Raw genomic sequence first — 24,047 nt, 5'->3', positions numbered from 1 at the left:
CACGATTTTTTGGAGGATATTTGTAGATGTTACGACTACAACAAGACTTAAACACACTGATATAGAGTTCTGTCGGCCAGAGTAAGGGACAATGTACGGAAATCTTGGCAAAAATGATTTTATTAACAATTGTGTTAATAAAAGATCAGATCACATATCATTCATGACTCGTATCTAAATTTTTTAAACCTGATTAAAAACAATTAATCCTAATAATTTTTGAATATGTATATATATACATGTATTTGTGTTGTAATATATGCCATCCATATATGTGCTTATATGTATGTTTTTGTGTATACCTCTATACATGCACTTGCGTATATGTTCGTGTATATAATTGTAGATACATTAATATATAGGTATGTGCATATGTATGTATGAGTATGTAGGTGTGCATATACATGTGCATGTATATATACATATACATATATTTCTCAACATTTACTAAAGCAATATTTCCTCTTTTTTCGTAAATTACCATACAAGAGCCATAAAAAATCATTTTTGCCAAGAATTCCGTACATTGTCCCTTACATCTGGCCGACAGAACTCCATATCAGTGTGTTTAAGTCTTGTGTAGTCGTAACATCTACAAATCCTCCAAAAAATCGTGTTTTTTAACAAAAAAAAAATATTAGTGATATGGATATATAAATTATTACAGGTAAATAATTTTTGCTTCTCAATTTTATATAAAACTTTTTAGTTAATTCTTATTCTTATACTCTTTACCCGGTACATAATCCATTCCTTTATAAATTTTTTTTCTAATTAATCTGTATTGACCATCATTAATTAATGTTAATCAACATTTTTAAAAAACATTGTATTTGACAGAATAAACCTGATGATGAATGGTACCTAGTTCCGAAACGTCGTTATTAAACATCTACAAAAAAACAATTTGTTTTTTATTATTGGATTTACTGTTCGGAAGAGAAACAATCAATCAATCAATCAATCAATCATATATATATATATATATATATATATATATATATATATATATATAATCATCCAGAAATTGTGAATGAAAAGTATTCAGCCAGATGCCTAGTTCAGCTAACAGTTCGCACGAATATCTGGGTCGAAGTCTCTGTAAAATGAATAATATTTATTCATAAACTAGGTGTATTTTGCCCATTTTGCCTTTACTACTTTCAAATTTCCCGCTTGTGTAAATAATGGTCTTAAACGATAAAAATTGAGAATAAGCTATTTGGATAAAATTTTCAGTAATTTATTTCGAAAATAAAGTCTTACTTTTATTAAAATCAAAACAAAGATTAAAAAATCAATCAATGACTAAAAACTGTAACCCCGTAATAAGTTCATTAAAAACGAAAAATAAATTTTAAACATTTAATTATAAAGAAACGTCTTGACCTATCTACTTCAAAACTAATCAGCTTACTTCCAAAATGATAGCTTTCTAATAGTTTTTGAATTCTCATAATCGGTCGAGAATAAAAAAGGAAACGTTGCAAAAGTGGCAAAATCGGTGGACGTCAAGAGGAACGGGCAGATGTACGGCGCGCCTGATTCCGGACATTAGCGTCTGGCTCTCTCGACAATACGAAGACACAGATTTCTTTCTGACCAAGCTATTGACAGGACATCGACAGGTTAATGCCTATTTGTTTAAGAAGAGATTGCATAGCACGCCAATGTGCAAATACTGTCCAGATAAAACAGACGACGCTGAGCACACGTTCTTTGAATGTGTTCGGTGGAAAAACTATCAAAACAACGCCGAGAACATTATAGGCATTAGACTCATCCCCGTAAGCCTTGTGACCTACATCCTGAAACAAGAAGAAAACTGGTCAGCTGTAGCAGCTTACGCACTGCACCTTTTGAAGGATAAAACCGGAGAAAGGGACCATAGTCGGAAGCAAGCGTCCCAAGGCGCAGCACGGACTGGATTGATGTAATGCTAACGCGGTTCCAATCCAGTCCTCTCCGTACCATCTGCGGGGATAGGGAAAGAAATGTTTTTTTAGTGGGTAAAAATCTCCACACTACCGTCCATCGTTGTCTGCTGTAGAATGGACAGCGGAGTATAAACGATGGCAGTGTCTTATAAAGATTTTCTTTCGCACCTCTATAAAAAACATACACACATAAACACACACACACACTTATTCCATACTTGGTCTACAACCATTCAGAATGACTTGAAACGTCAATAAATATAAAATTAGCAAATCAATTTTTTTCTTGAGAACCTAAACTTATTCTTAATAATAACTTTAAAATTATTTTATTATATTATAGTTATAATCAAAATTTCTGTATGAGTCAAAAACAAAATATCAAAATATCTCACTTGTAACGATGTGTAAAAATATATTTGAATATACTCTTGATCATCTTTTGCAATTCCTCTTGGTTTTCAAGTAATTCATCTCGCTTTTCAATGAGTGTTTCTAATCGGTCAGGCATTTGCCTTCCCAAATCTTTCGCTTCTTCTGCCTCGACTTGACGTATGGCATAATTACAATTTACAGATAATTTCGATTCAATTTCTGCCAATGCCGTCATTAATTTTATACCTGAGTGAATAGTCGATTAGAGATACGGTTTTATTAAAAGGTTTGCAGAATCCTTGAAGATATTTCAAAATGAACATGTGATAATCTCACTAATTAAACTTACCTGCCAATGTAGAAGTGTATCGAAGAATTTGTAGTTTTACCTTCGATAGACAAGTCAGCATCGAAATTACATTTTGCATAAAAAAATTATCGTAAATGATCGAGTATTGGCATTGATATACTAATGTAGAAATAAACAAACAGAAGTCTTCATGGAATTTTTTACGATTTTTATCTTTACTGAGCAATGAAACAAACTTATCATCTTCCTATAAAAAAACAAACAATTATGCATCATTCTTCAGTAAATTTAAAATGTTATATTTCTATTATACCCGTATAAAATCAGCTTCGATTTTTGTTGCTATAGTTGAATGATCTAATGTTTTTAGCATTCCTGAAGTCACTTGAATGCCATTGTATCCACTAGCATTCAAAATAAAACTGATTAAAACTGACAATGCTTTGTAGTAATCGGCTTTGTACATCGCTATCCAATCATTGACAATTTTCTGAATACATTAAAAACATATAAATAAAAAAAAGAGATTCTCACTTTATGGGGTCTGTACAAAAATGCTCTTTCTAAAATATGTAGTATATTTGTGAACTTAATAAATTAAAATTTGTAGTCCTCACTTTTCTCTTATAATTTATGTTTATTTCTCTTATAATTTAATAATCATGTGAAGTTCCCCTTCAAAATGATAAAGTGTTTTGTTTTTCAATGATTTCTATTTATTAAATAATATTATAATCAGTCTCAATCGTTTTTACTCATCTCAAATTCATTGACCTACTACAACAGTTTTTCAATGAAGTACATATATCGTTATATAAAATGACATATAAGGTAAAATTATACTGGTATACTAATTATTAACTTCCCACAGGGTTAAGTTATATATAACTATAGTAATCGCAAAACATTCGAAAATGAAAATTTTTGCATATCTTTACGTTTCAAATGTTACTGAACATTGGCATACCTAAGTAGGGCGCATAGTATCGTGCCTTAAAGCAAATTGCTGGAACTTTCGGTACCGTAATTAAACATTTGAAGAATAAAGATAAGTCAACAAAAATGACTATGAATAAATATTATAAAAACTAGAATTTTCATAATTTGTTCCTTGTGAACAAAATGTGAAAACTTATTAGATTAGACGACGTTGTTTATACATGTTTGAATGAAATATATATAAACAAAAACTAATTAAGCGGACTTATTGTTAGAATGAACATATTTTATTTCAAATGCATCAATTTTTCGTCCACGATTTCGGGCGTAAGGATTAACTGACTTGAATAATTCAAAAAACATTCGATTCTTATTCATTGTAAGATGTGCTGATTAATTTTTGGCTAAGGCAGATCCAGCTATTTCAAAAATACGGGGCAAAAATGCCAAAAACAATAATTCAGTTTCTGAGAGAACGGAGCGCACGATTTGAATGATTCTGAAAACATTTTCCTTGTATAGACAAAGAAATTATTAAATTTTTGGCAAGGCACTTCTAGCGGTTTCGAAGATACTGTGGTAAAAGTAGAAAAGAAATGATATTTGGCGGTCAAAAATGATCATTAGACATATGTTCAACAAAGTATCGTATATTTTATAAAAATTTTAAAAATGAGTACTAATATTGTTACAATTTCTTTGCGTTCCGTACCAAGAATTTTTATTTTTTGAGTTCACTTGCAAGGCTCAAACAAATATAGAAAATTTCAGCAAAAAAAATTATCAAATATTTCAAAATTCAAAATTGAATAGGATCAAATTAGTTTAATTTTTCTTGGCCTCCAATGAACTATCCTGTAGTTCTTACAACATAATACTATGTCATTTTGTCCATAATATAGGTATGTTATTTTGTCCGATAGTGAATAATAATGAAAAATCCATTAAAAACCTGATTATTGCAAAAAAATTACATTATACTAATATATGTTAATTGATTTTAAAAGGAACAAAAAATAATTAAAAAGTCCAAAAAAAAAAACATGACAAAACCACCTTCAAAATGAGCTTTCAAAAAACAAATTTATGAAAATTGCCTTAGGAGCACCAAAATATGTCTCGAACTGGCTGATTTATCTCGACACAAATACACCTACCATAAAAGATGTAATAAAACAGTGCATAAATATAGAACAGCTAATCAGTCATCCAAATTCACTAGCAAACTCCTTAATAACATAAAACTATGAGGTAGATTGAACAAAAAGTCACCACTTGATTTAAGTCATCAATTTTCCTGATGAAGATTGAAATAACTTAGGTATAATTTATACAAAAATATTTAGAAGAAAATAGTTAAGTTCATATTATTATCATCAAAATATTGTAAATATTATATTTATAACAAATGAAACTAGTTGGTATTGGTATTTTGCCTCGAGGCAAGTTACATGAACTTCCCGATATGTGTAATTAATCGAATTAATCAATAAGAAATAAATTAATTTATGAGTTATTAAAAGTATTTCGAGTGAATTTATTACTCATAATTGAAAACGAAAAAACAGTTAACTCGTAGTATTTTCTAAAAGCAAATTTTCATAAATCAATAATTTTTATAATTGAACCAGTTTCCGTAGGACTTTAATGATTCAGTATGTTCATTAAGACCAAGTACTCTATCGTTATACCAAGTAAATCGTCTATTTTTAATTTAACAAACGTCAAAAACTCATTTTCTCAAACTTTGATGATTTTTTAAAATTACTTGTCGTAAGGCCGTAATATTTCAATAAGTTGTATAAGACCATGATATATATCATCAAAAAGTTTCATAAAAATCGGCTCAATTTTTTTTCTACAACGAATTTCAAAAAAACGGCTCGGTAGATTTTCGCCTAAAACGAAACAGAATCATTCCCAACTAATATCTTGCAAACAGTTTTTGCTTTTTTAAAATCGATTCGGTAGTATGAGCTTAAATGCGGACAAAAAGTTTAACACTTTTTTCCAAATTTCAAAAGAACGGCTCGGCCAATCGTCTCACAAAAGTGACAAGCGATAGTCTTCATTGAGGCACATCAAATGGTTTTTGAATTTCTGAAATTGGTTCAGGCGTTTTTGAGCAAACGTCGATGAAAGGTCTAATTTTGACAAATGCCGTAATATTTTAATATGATCTAGAAGACTGTGGTATCTACTGTCAAAAAAATAATAATAACTAGTGGTGCATGGCATCGTGCCTTAAGGCAAATTGCTGGAACTTCCCGTACCGTAATGAAATATTCGAGAAATTTTAAACGTTTTCAAATATATTATTACAAATACTGTAACTTTCATTATTTTTGCATTATCTTGTTATATCTGAGCAAATCAAATGTAAAAATAAATCAATTTATCTCTAGAACATTAACCCAATCGTCATTTCATTTCGAATTCAATTTCAAAAAAAAAATAGTTGCCTAATTTACACAAAATTGAAAAAGTGCTCCCGTATAGTCAGAATTTGCAAATAATTTTGTGCGACATTTTCACTTATACTGTGCTTGGCTTGGCGGCATTTTTACATTTTTCAATAGTTTTCACAAAATTGGAAAAGTGCTCCAGTACATAAACAGTCTAAACGCACTTGGGTCAATATTTGCACCAGAGTGACGCTTAGACTGTGCTTAGCCTGGGTAATTTTTTGAATTTTTAATCCAAAATTACAAAAATATTTTTTGAAAAAAAAAATTAGAAACAAAAATTTTTTTCCAAAAGCAATTATTTTGTTGAAACAAGCAGAAAGTTCTTTGAATTATTTAAATTGGACGCTTAGTTCTCTCAAAAACTGCCATTTTTTTTACTCTGTATCTCCGAAACCGCTGTGCCTAACTCTGCCAAAAAATTAAAAGCACTTTTCCCCGTCATTACGAATTGAATGTTTTTTGGATCATACAAATCGGATGATCCGTTATCTCAAAAACTTGATTTCTATTTTCTGGACTCTTTGCTCCATATCTCCGTAACGTCTGGATCTCTCTTTGCCAAAAACTAATCAGCACATCTCCCTATCAATAGGAATCTAATGTTTTTTAAACCATTCAAATCGGTTGATCCGTGCACCCGAAAACGTGGACGAAAAAATGCTGACATACAAAACAATTTTCAAAATCGATTCAGAACTGCGGGCTAAAACGGGGCCGAAAATTTTTTCACTTTTCTGCTATTTACAAAGAAACGGCTTGACCTATCGTCGCGCAAAATTGATTACCGCTAATCCTCATCGCGATATATCGAATGGCTTTTAAATTTTTTGAAATCGGTCCAGCCGTTGTTGAGAAAACGTAGATTTACGGCAAAAAATCTGTTCACATACACGCACACACACACATACACACACACATTTTTTCCAATTTTGGTCTCATTCGATTCAGAATGGCTTGAAACGTCGAGAAAACATAAAATTAGCAAATCGGATTTTTTGATGAAAACATAAACTTCTCCTTCGGGAAGTTAAAAACAACTATTGAGTTGTTTTTCCAACATGTCACTATAGTACACAATGTCCCTATTTCGGCTGACAGTTGTAAATTCCACAAATTTACTAAATGTTCTTAACTGGACAGTTGTAAATATATAGTAGTAAATAAAAAATAAACTAGTGGTGTGTATGACATCGTGCCTTAAGGCAAATTGCTGGAACTTCCCGTACCGTAACGAAATATGTTTGAGAAATATTAAATATTTTCATATAGATTATTATAAATACTTTAACATTATCTAATATTTATAAGAATTATATAAACTGAATTGCAAAGTTGAAAATATGTGTTAAAAGTATATTAGAACTTAAGTCAAAATTACACTTAAGATCTGAATTATTTTCGATACACAAAAAAAATTGAAAAAAAAATTGAAACAATTTTTTTTTTCAAAAGCAATTATCTTGTCATAATAAGCAGAATGTTCTTTGAATGATTCAAATCGGACGCTTAATTCACCCAAAAACTGCCATTTTGCGCACGTTTAGCTCTATATCTCCGAAACCGCCGGACCTGCCTTTGCCAAAAACGAATCACCACTTCTCCCCGTCATTACGAATTGAAGGTTTTTTGGATCATTCAAATCGGATGCTCCGATCTCTCAAAAACTCGATTTTTATTTTCTGCACTCTTTGCTCCGTATCTCCCAAACGACTGGACCTTCCTTTGCCAAAAATAATCAACACATCTCCCTATCAATAGAAATCGAGTGCTTTTTGAACCATTCAAATCGGTTGATCCGTGCGCCCGAAAACGTAGACGAAAAATTTTGTCCATACATACATACATACATACATACACACACATCCATTTTTTCTAAGGTATGCCAAGATGTTCAGAAACCTCCAAAACGTGAAGAAATGTAAAAGATTTCAATTTCGATTTTTGGACAATAACTTACCCTACGGGAAGTTAATAAATAAACTTTCGAAGACGCGATATACGTTAATACGTTATACATTAACATAATTAGGGCCGTCCAATTATTAAATAAGACCACTGTATCATTTTGTCCGTATATACAATTTTGTTTGTATCTCCACTGCAATTTTAGAAATGCACCAAAGTGCATTCCCTTCTCTTCTTTATTAAATATTCGATAAGTCAACTTACAGTCAATATTCTATCATCTTCCCTTAAAGCAGAGTAAATGCAGATATCCTCTATTTCAGTCGCTTGAATACTGCCAAAGCTCCGCTGGGTTCTATGAGAAAGAAACCCGGAAGATTGATAACTACTCGAAGGTGTTGTAGGTGGATCTATAAATTATACATAATATATCTAGTAAATAAGTATATTTTAAATTATTATAATACTTTTAGCGATGATTTAGAATGAGACTTACTAGAAATTTGGATAGCATTAACATTTAAAGAATCAACAATCGAGTCCGCATTTGTTTCAGAAGCAATATTTGTCAAACTGTCATCAGGTTCTCTGAAAATATCTCTGAAAAATATTGTAAGATTTATGTAACATAATGAGGGCTAATTTAAAGCATGATGATGCCTTATTAATTAAATACTGTAATAATTTAAAAAAATAAAGCTAGTGTTTGACTCGTTATAAAATATTGAGTTAGTTTGCATCATTAAACTTTTTAATATTTTCATACCTTCTTCACAAACTTTCTTCTTACTATTATTTAGCTCTTTTATAAATATTTTATAAATTCGAGACTATTGAAATAGTATTATTTCTTGTGGACTTTAATTTATGAAATGTCTTTGTATATATATATATATATATATATATATATATATATATATATATATATTGTTGTGCCCGTAAGCGTGAATAAGAAATAAAGAACTTAATTTGTAATACAGAAGAAATTATACGAAACACTGGTTTGATTTAGAAAGTTTATTTAGAAAGAATGATTAAATGATTTTTGTATGTTTATTGTTCGCTTCTTGAAATCTGCCGTCTAAGAGAGAACTAAAAATCTGTTTTTGCGATAAGGAAACCTCGGTCTGTCTGTCTTCGGGGATGCTCGTAAAGATTCGGTCCATAGTGCATAGGCATAGATGGGACCTGTGCATCTTATATATTTAAGTCGAAGCTGCATCGGGGAAATTATGCATAACACCTTCCCCCTTAATGAGATTATAGTTTTATTTTACCTCATCTAGACATCATTAATTAAAACTATAATCTAATAAAAAATTACATAATTTCAGCAAAAAGAAAAACTAAGAATATAAATGGAACAAGTATCTAAAACAATAACAATTATTCTTAAATATAGTAAATATAACAATGAGAAAAAGACAGTTTCGTGACAATATAATATAACACAATTTTAACAATTTAGTAAAATAAAATATAAATGGATGAAACTAAAAACAATGTCAAGTCTAGAACATGTAAAACTTAAATCTAGTAATTTTGATATAATAAAAATAACGATACTGTGACTTAATTAAATATTTTATCTTAAATTTTTGAATAAATTTATAGAAATTAACTTTGTTATCTGAATTCTTTACTGAAACGGAATGGAAATTAGCAACATTAAAATTAAAATTATGAACAATTTTCAAAAAACTGGAGTATAATAAAAGAAATAAAATTATTAAACGAAAAGATTTTAATCTGTTGACATAAACTTTTACTGACCTCTTCCCACAGAGCAAAGTGTAGTTGACAGCTGAATCCTTTGAGAGTTTGATATCTATAATTTTCTGACATTTTAACAAAATACTCTTTTGAAATAAAATTGGACTAGCTGCTAGACTATAGGGTTGAAAACAAAATCTAAAATCCTTTGCATAGCCATAGTGGAAATAAAGGTTTGCAGGAGGTTTATTATGGAGTTCATTCATTAAAATTGGTGATAGGAATTTATTAAAATTATCTTCTAAAATGAAGGTTTTCAAATTGAAATTGTAAAATATAAAATTGTGATTAACTGAATATACATTTTGATTAGCATGAAATTTATTAAATTTGGTTGGAAGTGAACAAAACAACTGAGGATTAAGTTTCGAAGGAATAAAATTAGGTTCTAAAATTTGTTTGAAAGTATGAAAGGAACGTGGACAAATATTTGTTAAAATACCACTAAGCGTGTCAAAGTTTATTGACTTAAACTTGTCTTTAAATTTAAAATTTTGTTTTAAAAATATCTTATTTTTTCTTACACTATCTAAAATTTTGCCTATGCTATCTAAATTAAAATTACCTAAAATTATATTTTTGTAAGAATTTGGAACAAAATTAGAAGATTCAGAGTTTCTGGAAATTTGAAAATTTGGAATATATACATCTTTACTAATATTCGACTTTTCTAATGTTTCTAAAGAATTAATATTACTTACTATCCTAGCTATGAATTTAGAATTTGAATTTAATTTTGTTTCTGAATTGAAGTTTAATTTAAAATATACAGTATCAAAAATTAACTTAGACTCTGGAAAATTGATTTTACCATTAAATGTTTTTAAAAAATCTAAACCTAAAATGCCATCACTATTAATAGAGAGGTCATCTCTAACTATACTAAAATCGTGTCGAACTATCTTATCACCTAATAAAATTCTTAAATTTGCTTTTCCTAAACTATCTACAGCCTTACCCGACACACCAGTGATGCTAAATTTATTTTCTATACTAGTTTTAATGTCTATGCTATCTTTTAACTTGGAAATTTTAATGATACTAATTTCGGCACCAGTGTCAACTAACATGTTAACCTGGTCCTTCTCGGTATCTAGGAAATTTAAATTAGCATAAACTAAATCATTTTTATTTGAAATACAAGAAAGTTGAACTGTTCTTAGTTCACCTGCTTTGCAAATCTCTTCCTTGCTGGTGTTCGGCTTATCTATCTTTTCAATAAAATTAACTTTAGAGCGTTGTTGCTCATTGAAAATTCTTTTCCTACAATCTTTAATTATATGACCCGAAAGCTTGCAATAATTACATTTAAGTACTTCGGGTTTAATATCAGAATGGAAACTAGGATTAGGATTGTAATTATAACTAGAATTAAAATAAGAATCAGGATTGTAATTAGAATTAGGATTAAAATCAATTTTGGTACTAAAATTTGGATTTGGTTTAAATTTAGAATTTGGATAAAAATTTGAATCAGAATTAAAATTGGAATTTGGATCAAAATTAGGATGTGAATAAAAATTAGAATTAGAATTAAAGTTGGGATTTGAATTGAAATGAGTTCTTGGAAAATTATATCTATTTGAAACTAAGGATGAATTTAAGGAAACTTCTTCTTCCGTTGCTATCGATATAGCTGAATCTAGATCAGTGGACTTACATTTAACAATAGTCTTAAGTTCAGGGTGTAAACCCTCTTTAAAAACATGATAAGCTTGTTTATTTAAAATTTGTGAACAAAAAGCATCAGTAGAAGGGTTGTTATTTTCTCTAATTGTTGCATCTGTTAATTCTCTTAAAATATTTCTAAAACGAAAAGCATAATCTGTAACATTTTCTTTAAAGCCCTGCCTGCATTGACTAAATTCAATTTGTAACGAAGCTACTGATCTGACATTAAAATAAATTTTTTCTAAACATGATTTCAAATCTGAAAATTTTGTTAAAGTTTTGTATCGTGTAGCCTCCATTGCACGACCACCTAACTTTACATGTAAAATAAAATTTAATAGGGGTAAATGATCACTGGGATCAATATTATCAAAAATATATGAACATGTGTATAAAAATTCGCTTAATTTAGTATGGTCACAGCCATCAAATCTAGGTACCATATCCATGGCCTTTTCGAAAGATAAAACTGGGGCCATGTTAGCAATTTGGTTTTATTTTAATATGAGAATTAAAGGAAATAAGGAGGATTTGGGAATTAAAATAGATCTAGATGTAATGACTATTCAATAAAAAAAACAAAGTTACTCTCACCCAAACTAAATGTTACTCGACTCTCAAAATTGGATTCTGCTGACAAAGTATTCTCTGCTCTGGAAGTAGAAGGTCAGCAATTTCGCGTTCTCTCGACATCAACACTATATTTTGAACAATAAGATTAGTAAAATGGTAAAAATATGTAGATAAAAATTAGAACTTGATATTAAAGTTAAATTCTATATAACATTGATATGAATATACTCGTATATACTAAATTTGGTAAAAATGAAGTTTGAAGAATGAATAAAATACATATATAATAATAAAAAAAAAAAATTTGATAAAAATTCTATAAATTAGACAATAATTAATCTTTTAATCATAAGGTTTATAATTCTCAATTATAATATTCAATTCTCAAAGTTCTAAAAATCTAAAATCTAAAAGTTAGTCTAAAAGTTGGAAATCTAAAAGTTGGAAATCTAAAAGTTCGAAAATCTAAAAGTTTGAAAATCTAAAAGTTTGAATTGAAAAAATTAAAAACCTTATGCTTTTACAAGAAAAGAAAAAAAACACGTGACACAAAAAAAAATTCTAAAATATATGTAAAATTTTCTAAAAATTTCTAAAAATTTGTAAATGAATATTATCAAGAAGCGAAAAAAAATATGATGTCTAGAATTTGGTAAAAAAAAACAAAAACCATGAATCAATCGACTCTATAAATTCTTTCAAACCAAAATGGCCGTCGTCCTGTAGGTATAGCGCTTGGCTTCGTTCCGTGCTTTCTAGTATCTGCTAACAAGAAGACAATATGGCAGCCATCACCATCGACAATGCCAATCTTGAAATAATGGATTTCTGCTCACGAAGTAGTTCTTCCAAATTTATCTGTTCTTCTGATTTTTCTTTTCACTGGCCTTTTTATTAATTAGTTTTAGGTTATATCTCACCGTTACTGCCACCAGATTTGTTGTGCCCGTAAGCGTGAATAAGAAATAAAGAACTTAATTTGTAATACAGAAGAAATTATACGAAACACTGGTTTGATTTAGAAAGTTTATTTAGAAAGAATGATTAAATGATTTTTGTATGTTTATTGTTCGCTTCTTGAAATCTGCCGTCTAAGAGAGAACTAAAGATCTGTTTTTGCGATAAGGAAACCTCGGTCTGTCTGTCTTCGGGGATGCTCGTAAAGATTCGGTCCATAGTGCATAGGCATAGATGGGACCTGTGCATCTTATATATTTAAGTCGAAGCTGCATCGGGGAAATTATGCATAACAATATATATATATATATACGAGTATATATATATATATATTTGAATAGTCTTGAATTTGATGTTGATATATATGTTTAATTTGAGTTTAATATTCGGGCGTAACATCAATAAAAATAGTATGAGAGTTTTTTTTAAAAGTTTATTTATTTAAAATCCATACGTTTCGGCTAGCATCTTAGCCATCATTCAGTGGTAATCAAATTAACTATAAATTGAAATTAAATAAATTGTATGAAAGGAAATTTCATGGAAAAACAGTAATAATAATAATGATAATAAAACACTTACAATTTTGTATCATAATATAGCATATGAAACCATTATTAATCCATGGTATGAGTATGTGCACATTGATAAGATATATATTTTTTAACACAAACATCACAATTGGTAAAACACGCTAATAACCATGATAACTTAACAAGATGTCGAAACTATGTATTTACTCTTCGGGGTTTAGGATAGTTTTTGCAATTACATAACGACAGAGTCATAAACAAACGCTTTGACAATAAGGCCCTGAACGAAACGAACACGTGGTTTCTTAATAGCGTGTCAAAATTTCTTAAAAAATAACAAAATCCCATCGCTTTTTAAATTTTCCAAAAAAATATCAACACATGCTAAAAACTGCTTTGAGAAAAATGTGACATTTCTATCCTAAATTGTTATAATTAAAAAAATATGTACATATATACATACTCATATATACAAATGTATACCCATAGTACAAACATCACATATACAAATACCTATATACCCACAACATACACATACATATATAAATACACACATATATACATACACATATATTCATATATATATACTAGAGATGGGCTTATCATATCCGAAGCCGGATCGACTTGGATTTGACTCCGCTTCAGGGAGAAGTTATATCCGCTTAACAACTCCACGACTCCGACAACTTTAAAACCGAAATACTCGACAAAAATGCGTTCTATTAGTGCGTTGTTTATGCACCTAAGGATTTGTCAAATCCAATTTAATTTTTTGAAATGAAAATTTATGAATAAAATAAAATTAAAAAATATCAATAAAATAATTTTTCTAAAAAATTCACAAATAAATGACGAGTTGCAAAATTTTTCGGTCGACCACATGATCGACTCAATGACTCGTAATTTTAACAGTGTTGACCAAAGTAAAAACGCAAAACTTGAGAATCAAATTCAAGTCAATTATTTTCTTTTGATGAAAAAATAATTGATTTTTTGGATTAATCTTATATATAAAAATGGAGCTCTCTTTCAAATGTCTGAATAAAACTCGAAAACGGCTGAATCGATTTGGCCAGTCTTAGTCTTGAAAAATTCGTGCCAATCCAGAGAAAGTCCAAAAGGTGAGAAATTATTTCAAATCCGCGTAGAAACTTTACATTTTTAATTTGAAAATTTTTGTTGAAGCGTAATTTAAATAAAACAATGGACGGTGGCAATTTCGTGAAATGTCAAACGCTTTTGACAGATGATGTTCAATTACGTTTAATAGGATGTTTTACGCGAATATTATTTATTTGTGATAAATTTGTAGTAAGTAGTTTTGTTTGTAGTTATATTTATATACAAAAACGTTAGTAAACGGGCCGCAAGTGTTACTAGAGACTCAAAATATCAACTTTTTTGATATGTTAATATGAAAATGCACTTTTTGGCATATTTTTCTCAAACACGGTGCTCTGAAAGATCTCATTTGTATAATTATATACTCATTGGTATTTATAAAACATTTTCTAGGTTATATTATTTTTTATTTATCTTATTTAAATTCAGAACCTAAATTTGGTATCGAATAAATGGACACTTTATCGAATAACATTTTCCCAGTTATAATTTTCCAGAATTTATCGATGAATAGATAGTAATATATGAAGGTCCGGGGTTAAAAAGGTCCACCACCGATGTGTCAAAAATCAGCAAAATCAAGCATTGTTTAACAACAATATTTGAAAGTACAGTAAAAAATATGTATAATCAGCTATAACCTTGATTTGAAAACGGTAATCTTTGAAATGAGGGAGATAAACGGTTCTCTTTGAAAATCCATAATAAAAGTATTTTCTTCTGTTGGTAGTTATTTAGCATTAGTTAAAAATGTAATTATTTTGTAAAATACATTTAAAACTGTAATAAGGCTTTAAACCTTTTTGCCACCTGCCCGTTTCAAATTACCCCGCTTATAAGGTAAAAAGGTCTAGATAACAAATTTTTAAAGACATCAAAAAAGCACATTTCTACAATGATGAAGTAGAAGGCAATTTACTGAACGTAGTCAGATAATTGTTCGTTTGATATGTGTTATTTGTTGTGATATAATTATTATGGTTTTCACAATAGAGTTTATATTTGCTCAAAGTCAAGTTGGACCTTTATGCTTCGCCCTGCTCTACATACATACTTTTTATTAAATTCACTTTAATTCATCGAATGCTACTTGAAACTTTTCAAAAAGCAGGTCAAAGAAGAAATTTTTTTATCTCTCCTCGCAAAAATTTGAAAATTTTGTTTGAGCTCAGTAGTATTATTTACAATAATACACAAAAATCCAGAATCCAAAAAGAATCTGAAAAACTTGAAACGTAATCAATAAGTCGAAAGACCAAAAAAGGCTTGGACTGGATTATACCATGTTTTCTTTAGAAAGTGTGTAAAACTTCCAGTTTGATTGTATTGACAAAATATAGACAAACTAATGGGATTTATTGTTTTTATAATACCTCATTGTATATAGCATTGAAACAACACATCCTTATACACTTAAAGTATTAATATTTTTTTCGTGAAATTGTTTAGAATATACCTTATTTAGCAAAACAACGTTTGCCCGGTCAGCTAGTTCTATATAAAAATAATGTGGTAAACTTTGTAATAAAAGCAAAACATTTATCACAAAATATTTTCACCAAATAGTAATACTTCTGATTTGTATTTTTTTCTTCTGCTACTTCCATTCGAGAATTAATATTATATCGGGTAGTTCGATTAGCATATTATTACTTTTACACAATTAAATAATTGTGTAAAAGTAAAAATTTAATACTATAAATTTTTTTCTGCTTAAATACTATTGACATCACTGATATATTTTGCACTCTAAAGTGTTGTTATTTCAGGCTATGGAAAAACCAAATTAAATGTATTTTGTTTCGTGTATTTTTCGGTATGTATATTCCTGATTGCCGTCATTCACGGCCAAAGATTGTCGCAGTTAGAAATATGACCCCTTACTATTCAATAAATTATACATTGGAGCTATTCACACTTGAACACAATTTAATTGTTCTGTATCTTTGAAGTAATATTTTGTATTTTCTGGAAAAAACCGTATACCTAAAAGGTCATAAAATTACCTGTGAGACGAGAAAGCGACAGCTTCCTTCCCAAAGCAAAACGCAGTAACAGATTTATAGTACCAGTTTAGGGATGTCGGATATGACAAATCCGGTGAGACAACTCCACTCGGATTCACTCCGAGGGAGGAGTTGTATCTGAGTCATAAATCCGGAGTGAGTTACCCATCTCTAATACATACATATATACATATATACATATATATATATATGTATATACATACAAATATATATTTATATATACATACAAATACACATATACACATCACACATATGTATATACATACATATATATATATATACATATATACATACAAATACACATATACACATCACACAAACACACACCTACATATATATAAAAAAACACATATACCCACTAAAATACCTACCAAAAAAAGAAAAGATGTTGTATACAAAATAAACTGTTTGAACTGCGATTCATCTTATATTGGGCAAACATGTCAAAATTTAGAAAAAAAGATTAATACAACATGAATTACAAAGTAAACAAAGTAAAAATAATACCATACAGCAAAAAAATACACTCGTAGACCACGCTATCTCTAACAACCATGGTTTCGATTTCAATAATCCGCACATATTATATTATGAAAAAGATTTATTTAAAAGAAGTATTGCAGAATCGATGTTAATAGCTCATACATATAATGCAGTAAATTTACGGACAGATACCAATATATTACATGATACATATCTAAATCTTATTAATACTTTGTAGTTTTTCATGTACTTATGTATGTATATGTATATATGTGTATGTTTATAAGAATAAGTGTATGTGTAATATGGTTGTATGTATGTGAGTATATGTTTTTCGAATTACTATTTACACAAATATGAGTGATGTTAAATGTAGAACTGCTTCAAATAAAATTATGATTCTCAATTCCCACAGTCAACACTTTAATTATCCCTTTAACAAATATTAAAATATGTTCAATAAAATTGTGGATGTAAAAATGTATGATTTTTACTAAAACATTGATTTTTCAAATTTATCACACGAAAAATCGTCTTGTTTTGTGATTTATAGCATAAATTATACTTATTGAAAATTGAAGTCTTTTAAAAAGTATAACATATTCAGAAAGAATTAATATATAGCATTCGCGGTATTGGTACAATATCATCTTGAATTTTTTTGAAATTGAAGTCTTCTAAAAGGTATAACATATTCAGAAAGAATTAATATATAGCATTGGCGGTATTGGTACAATATCATCTTGAATTTTTCTACCCAAAATAATTACTTCAAAAATGTTGCCTATAATTTTTATAATTACGTACCATATTTTAAATGGCTTTTAGTAATTTTAATATCTAAATTACAGTTTTCTCACGAATAATTCAATATACATTATTACTTAAGTTCATATTTGAAGTGAATTAAAATCCTGTTCAACCCTGTCAAATCCTGTTCACATGTGCTCTATTCAACCTACGATAAATAAAATTATTGCAGTAAATAGAGAGGAATAAAGCGTGTGCTCTGCGAATTTTTTTACTTTGCTCCAATTTGCTTCATATTTTGGAAATAGGCTAATCTTAATCTTAAGTTTAGAAGTGAAAACAATTTGCACTCCTTCGCCACCCCCGGTATTAATTAGATTATAACTCTTTTAATTCGGATTTTATCAGAACTTGTAATATACTATTTTAAAGGTAATTAAATGACCTACAACTTTCTCTATCATAAATTTTAACGTAACTTCTCTTATTTTGAAACGGCGAAAGGTTAAAGAGCTTGAAAGACACTCTGGTTTACAGCCGCGCTCTTTAAACAATTATAACTCTATCAATATTTGTGTAACAAAAAATAATAAAAAGCGATAATTAATCAGAAAAAACCCTTGAATTTCAGAGATATAATAATGAGAAATTAGTTGTTTTTTTAATGGATTTTAATCGTTTGTACTAAAGTTATAGTATTTTCTAGAATCCATCAAAATCTCTTAAACCAAGTTAATTCTAGATGGAATCGATTATTTTTAATTTTGGTGGAAATGGCACTCATAAACTATTTGATTCAAATGAAAAAAGCATTGTATGCGTCTTTTATTTGCATGACAGTTCACTCATTTTACATGCAGAAATACTCATTTTAAAGCTTATTTTGAGGAATATAAAACCCCATTTTCATATCTAGCTTAATATTGTTCCTAGAACACTATAAAACAGTGATTTATGAAGATATTAATTTATATAATTTTGGTCCTTTCATTATTTTTGATAAGATGTATGTTTCTGAAGATATTAGCAAACAACGCTTTAAATTTTTCTTTAACGTTTAGTTAAAAAATAATAATCTGTCAAATTGAATTTTAATATAGGGTATGTAATTACATTGAACTGAAATTTCACAACCGTGAGATGCATGCGCAGAACTGCATCACTTGTCAGACGCATGTTGACTCTATTTTATTATATTATTTAAATTTTTGGCACATCTCAGCTGCTTTTCGGCAATAATAATTGCATTAATAATAATAGACATTACATTTTCCTTATTTATAATCATGAGTTTATTCTATTTTAATATTGCCTTAGCCTATAAGTGAATAGAAATGTTTGGCAAATGACAGTCTTCATTTGTTTTTAATGTCAAATTAAGCTTCAGATATTTTCAAGGTCAAACAATTATAAGCGGTTTTTTGTAATTTCTTCTATTTATTTCTACAATTTAACTATATTTCAATGAATCTAAAAATTCTAGAAAATTTCCCGAACAAACTTCAGGAAGATTCATGAAAATCCGAATTATAGTTTAGGATTAACCATTCATACATAGTTACAGAAGAATTTTATATATAAGACTAGCAAACCCGACGAACTCCGTTTCGCCACCAGATGATTTCGTGAGAAAGATGAAGAATTTTTTTGTTTGTTTTATATTTGAAAAGGAAAAATTTGATCAGTAAGGAATCCTGACTTATTTTTATATACAGAAGATAATCTATTTGCAATTATTTAAAACAATTATTGATTATTTTTATTACTCGAATTTTTAATTACTGTGCGTGAAGTTCCAGCAATTTGCATTAGGACACGATGCCATGCACCACTAATTTTCTTAGCTATAAACCTTGCGGAGCCCGAGACCTTTCCAACTTGCGTTATACGTGCATACGTCCATCATACGTCACCGAAAGGTTGAAGCATATTGTTCAAATTTCCGGTGTCATGTCAAAACTTTTTAAGGTTAACTATTAGTATAAATTGTGAGTTGATAAAAATGTCAGGATCTATTAATATATATTTTATCCCGTCCCCCATAAATAATTGTTGTGCAAAAGATCGCAAATAAATAATGAAACAAAAGAAAAATCTGCGCTGCATAAGATATGTAAGTTTATTGAAGTAATTTGTATTATTCGAGTTTTTCGAGGTTACTGTACACCTTTGAGGTTTACGTTAGTAAACGGGCCGCAAGTGTTACTAGAGACTCAAAATATCAACTTTTTTGATATGTTAATATGAAAATGCACTTTTTGGCATATTTTTCTCAAACACGGTGCTCTGAAAGATCTCATTTATATAATTATATACTCATAGGTATTTATAAAACATTTTCTAGGTTATATTATTTTTTATTTATCTTATTTAAATTCAGAACCTAAAATTGGTATCGATCAAATGGACTTTTTGTCGAATAACATTTTTCCAGTTATAATTTCCCAGAATTTATCGCAGAATAGATAGTAATATATGAAGGTTTGAAAACGATAATCTTTAAAATGGGGGAGATGAACGGTAATCTTTGAAAATCCATAATAAAAGTATTTTCTTCCGTTGGTAGTTTTAGCATTAGTTAAAAATGTAATTATTTTGTAAAAAACCTTTAAAATTATAATAAGGCTTTAAACCTTTTGCCACCTGCCCGTTACAAGTTACCCCGCATATAGGATAAAAAGATCTAGATAACAAATTTTTGGAAGACATCAAACAAGCACATTTCTGCAATGATGAAGTAGAAGTCAGTTTACTGAACGTAGTCAGATAATTGTTCGTTTGATATGTCTTATTTGTTGTGATATAATTGTTATGGTTTTCACAATATAGTTTATATTTGCTCAAAGTCAAATTGGACCTTTGTGTCTCGCCTTGCTGTACATATATACTTTTTATTAAATTTACTTTAATTCATCGAATGTAACTTGAAACTTTTCAAAAAACAGGTCAAAGAAGAAATACTTAATTCATTTTTTATCTCTCCTCGCAAAAATTTGAAAATTTTGTTTAAGCTCAGTAGTATTATTTACAATTATACACAAAATCCAGAATCCAAAAAGAATCTGAAAAACTTTTAACGTAATTAATAAGCCGAAAGACCAAAAAAGACTCGGATTGGATTATACGATGTTTTCTATAGAAAGTGTATAAAACTTGCAATTTGATTGTATTGACAAAATATAGACAAACTAATGGGGTTTATTGTTTTTATAATACCTAATTGTATACAGCATTCAAACAACACATCCTTATGCACTTAAAGTATTAATATTTTTGATTCTCTAGAAATGATTTAGAATATACCTTATTTAGCAAAACAACGTTTGCCGGGTCAGCTAGTATATATATAAAGCGAGAAGTTTTTCTTCAGATGGTGAAATAATATAATAAAATTGTTTCTTGGGCATCCATCCAGTAATTAAAAACCAGTTTTAATGAAAAATGCTTTTATTTAGAGAACATACGTTTCGGGTCTTGATTTGACCCATCTTCAGTGCTAAAATTAAATAATTCAGGGTTACAAATTAAAACAATATAAAAGATACTCGTACATAATTAACAGACAAAAATAAGTAAATACAAAAACACACAAAATTGCACGAAAAAAATAAATATGAAATGAAAAATTGATAAAACGTCGAGTTATGAAAATTTAAAAAAATTGTAAAATTAAAATAAATAATATATTTTATTATAAAAAGCTTATTCCAAACGAATATGTTGTCAGTTTGGAAAATGTGTTACGTGTGTGTACGGGAGTAAAATGTGTGCGTACGTGTTTGCGGAAAATAGTGGATACTGTATCAGAGAGAATTTTAGTGGTTTCATATTACAAAGATTTTCTCAGCGATCATGCGCAGTAGGAACATAGAAAAAATATACATGTGTAAGCAATCCATAATCAACGGTTAAACATAATATGTGGATCAAAAGGAAAATATAGAAACATAATAAAACCATGATAGACAGTGTAAAAATGAAAAAATATGTGATGAAGAGAAATTTATTAAGAAAAAGTATAGATATTAACTGAAAAACGATAATAGTTATGGAACGATAATAATTTCTTTTATATATATATATATATATATATATATATATATATATATATATATATATATATATATATATATATATGATATTCAGTTTTCAGGGCAATACATCAATTAAAAAATTTGTATGACTTTAAAACAATTTTATTTTTTCCATACGTTTCGACACATTGTTTTGTGTCATCTTCAGTGGACTATGTAATTGAATTAATCCTAATTATTGCATATTATAAATGTTCACAATGCACAATCCTAATTATATCATATTATAAATGTTCACAATGCAACAAAAAACAATCCTTGTCATTTTAAATTGAACAATATATAAATTTTTGAATGAGATTTTTTATGAGATTTTCATTCAAAAATTTATATATTGTTCAATTTAAAATGACAAGGATTGTTTTTTGTTGCATTGTGAACATTTATAATATGATATAATTAGGATTGTGCATTGTGAACATTTATAATATGCAATAATTAGGATTAATTCAATTACATAGTCCACTGAAGATGACACAAAACAATGTGTCGAAACGTATGGAAAAAATAAAATTGTTTTAAAGTCATACAAATTTTTTAATTGATGTATTGCCCTGAAAACTGAATATCACATATTTCAACATCAAAATTATATAAAAAATTTAATATATATATATATATATATATATATATATATATACATATATATGTATGTATGTGTATATATGTGTATATGTGCATGTATATATTATTTGTATGACTTTAAAACAATTTTATTTTTCCATACGTTTCGACACATTGTTTTGTGTCATCTTCAGTGGACTATGTAATTGAATTAATCCTAATTATTGCATATTATAAATGTTCACAATGCACAATCCTAATTATATCATATTATAAATGTTCACAATGCAACAAAAAACAATCCTTGTCATTTTAAATTGAACAATATATAAATTTTTTGAATGAGATTTTTTATGAGATTTTCATTCAAAAATTTATATATTGTTCAATTTAAAATGACAAGGATTGTTTTTTGTTGCATTGTGAACATTTATAATATGATATAATTAGGATTGTGCATTGTGAACATTTATAATATGCAATAATTAGGATTAATTCAATTACATAGTCCACTGAAGATGACACAAAACAATGTGTCGAAACGTATGGAAAAATAAAATTGTTTTAAAGTCATACAAATTTTTTAATTGATGTATTGCCCTGAAAACTGAATATCACATATTTCAACATCAAATTATATAAAAAATTTAATATATATATATATATATATATATACATATATATGTATGTATGTGTATATATGTGTATATGTGCATGTATATATATATGTTTACATGTATATGTTTGTAGATATATATGTGTATGCACGTGTGTATGTATATGTATATATATGTATATATATATATATATATGTGTGTGTTTACATATATGTTTATATTTATATATGTGCATGTGTTTGCATATATATGTATGTGTATGTGTATGCATATATACATTTATTGTTTTGCGTATATATACATATATATGTTATGTTATAATTTTTTTATATAATTATTATCGTTCCATAACTATTATCGTTTTTCAGTTAATATCTATACTTTTTCTTAATAAATTTCTCTTCATCACATATTTTTTCATTTTTTCATTTTTACATTGTCTATCATGTTTTATCATGTTTCTATATTTTCATTTTGATCCACATATGATATTTAACCGTTGATTATGGATTGCTTACACATGTATATTCTTTTATGTTCTGCGCATGATTGCTGAAAAAATCTTCGTAAGATGAAACCACTAAAATGCTCTCTATCCCGTTCTCTCATCCAATGACGATACAGTATCCACTATTTTCCAACAAACACGTACGCACACATTTTACTCTCGTACACACACGTAACACATTTTCCAAACTGACAACATGTTCGTTTGGAATAAGCTTTTTTAAATAAAATATATCATTTATTAATTTTACAATTTTTTAGATTTACATAATCGACGTTTTATCAATTTTTCATTTCATATTTATTTTTTTCGTGCAATTTGTTGTGTTTTTGTGTTATTTTTCAAATTAATTTGTAGGTGAGTTCTTTACATTTGTTTATTTTATATTGTTGTTTTTTTTTTATATACTTTTCCATATACATTGTTTTACTTATTTTTGTC

At 28.2% G+C, this 24,047-nt stretch overlaps 1 protein-coding gene across 1 annotated transcript; it reads right to left on the bottom strand.

Moving 5' to 3' along the window:
• Positions 1-1,065: 1,065 nt before the first annotated feature.
• LOC113382146 (cohesin subunit SA-2-like) lies at positions 1,066-3,088 on the bottom strand. The gene is made up of 4 exons (XM_026620695.1): positions 2,936-3,088; positions 2,662-2,869; positions 2,333-2,558; positions 1,066-1,099 (listed from the first exon to the last, which is right to left on the bottom strand). Exons 1-4 carry the CDS (start codon positions 3,086-3,088, stop codon positions 1,066-1,068), a joined length of 621 nt encoding a protein of 206 aa, XP_026476480.1.
• Between the last annotated feature and the right edge of the window lie 20,959 nt (positions 3,089-24,047).

The sequence above is a fragment of the Ctenocephalides felis genome, unplaced genomic scaffold (genome assembly GCF_003426905.1).
Source record: "Ctenocephalides felis isolate EL2017-DRISC unplaced genomic scaffold, ASM342690v1 CF-g0.4_SCAFFOLD_03325, whole genome shotgun sequence".
Taxonomy (NCBI): Eukaryota; Metazoa; Arthropoda; class Insecta; order Siphonaptera; family Pulicidae; genus Ctenocephalides; species Ctenocephalides felis.
The sequence above is the reverse complement of the archived record's forward strand: the minus strand, read 5'-3'. Positions and strand labels throughout refer to the sequence as shown.

Bases quoted from the DNA above. Each gene is read 5' to 3' on its own strand.
- LOC113382146 (XM_026620695.1), bottom strand. From the start codon at position 3,088: ATGTACAAAGCCGATTACTACAAAGCATTGTCAGTTTTAATCAGTTTT. The intron at 2,870-2,935 runs GTATAATAGAAA...GTTTTTTTATAG, and splicing joins TCGAAGCTGATTTTATACGG to GAAGATGATAAGTTTGTTTC. The intron at 2,559-2,661 runs GTAAGTTTAATT...CTATTCACTCAG, and splicing joins ATACACTTCTACATTGGCAG to GTATAAAATTAATGACGGCA.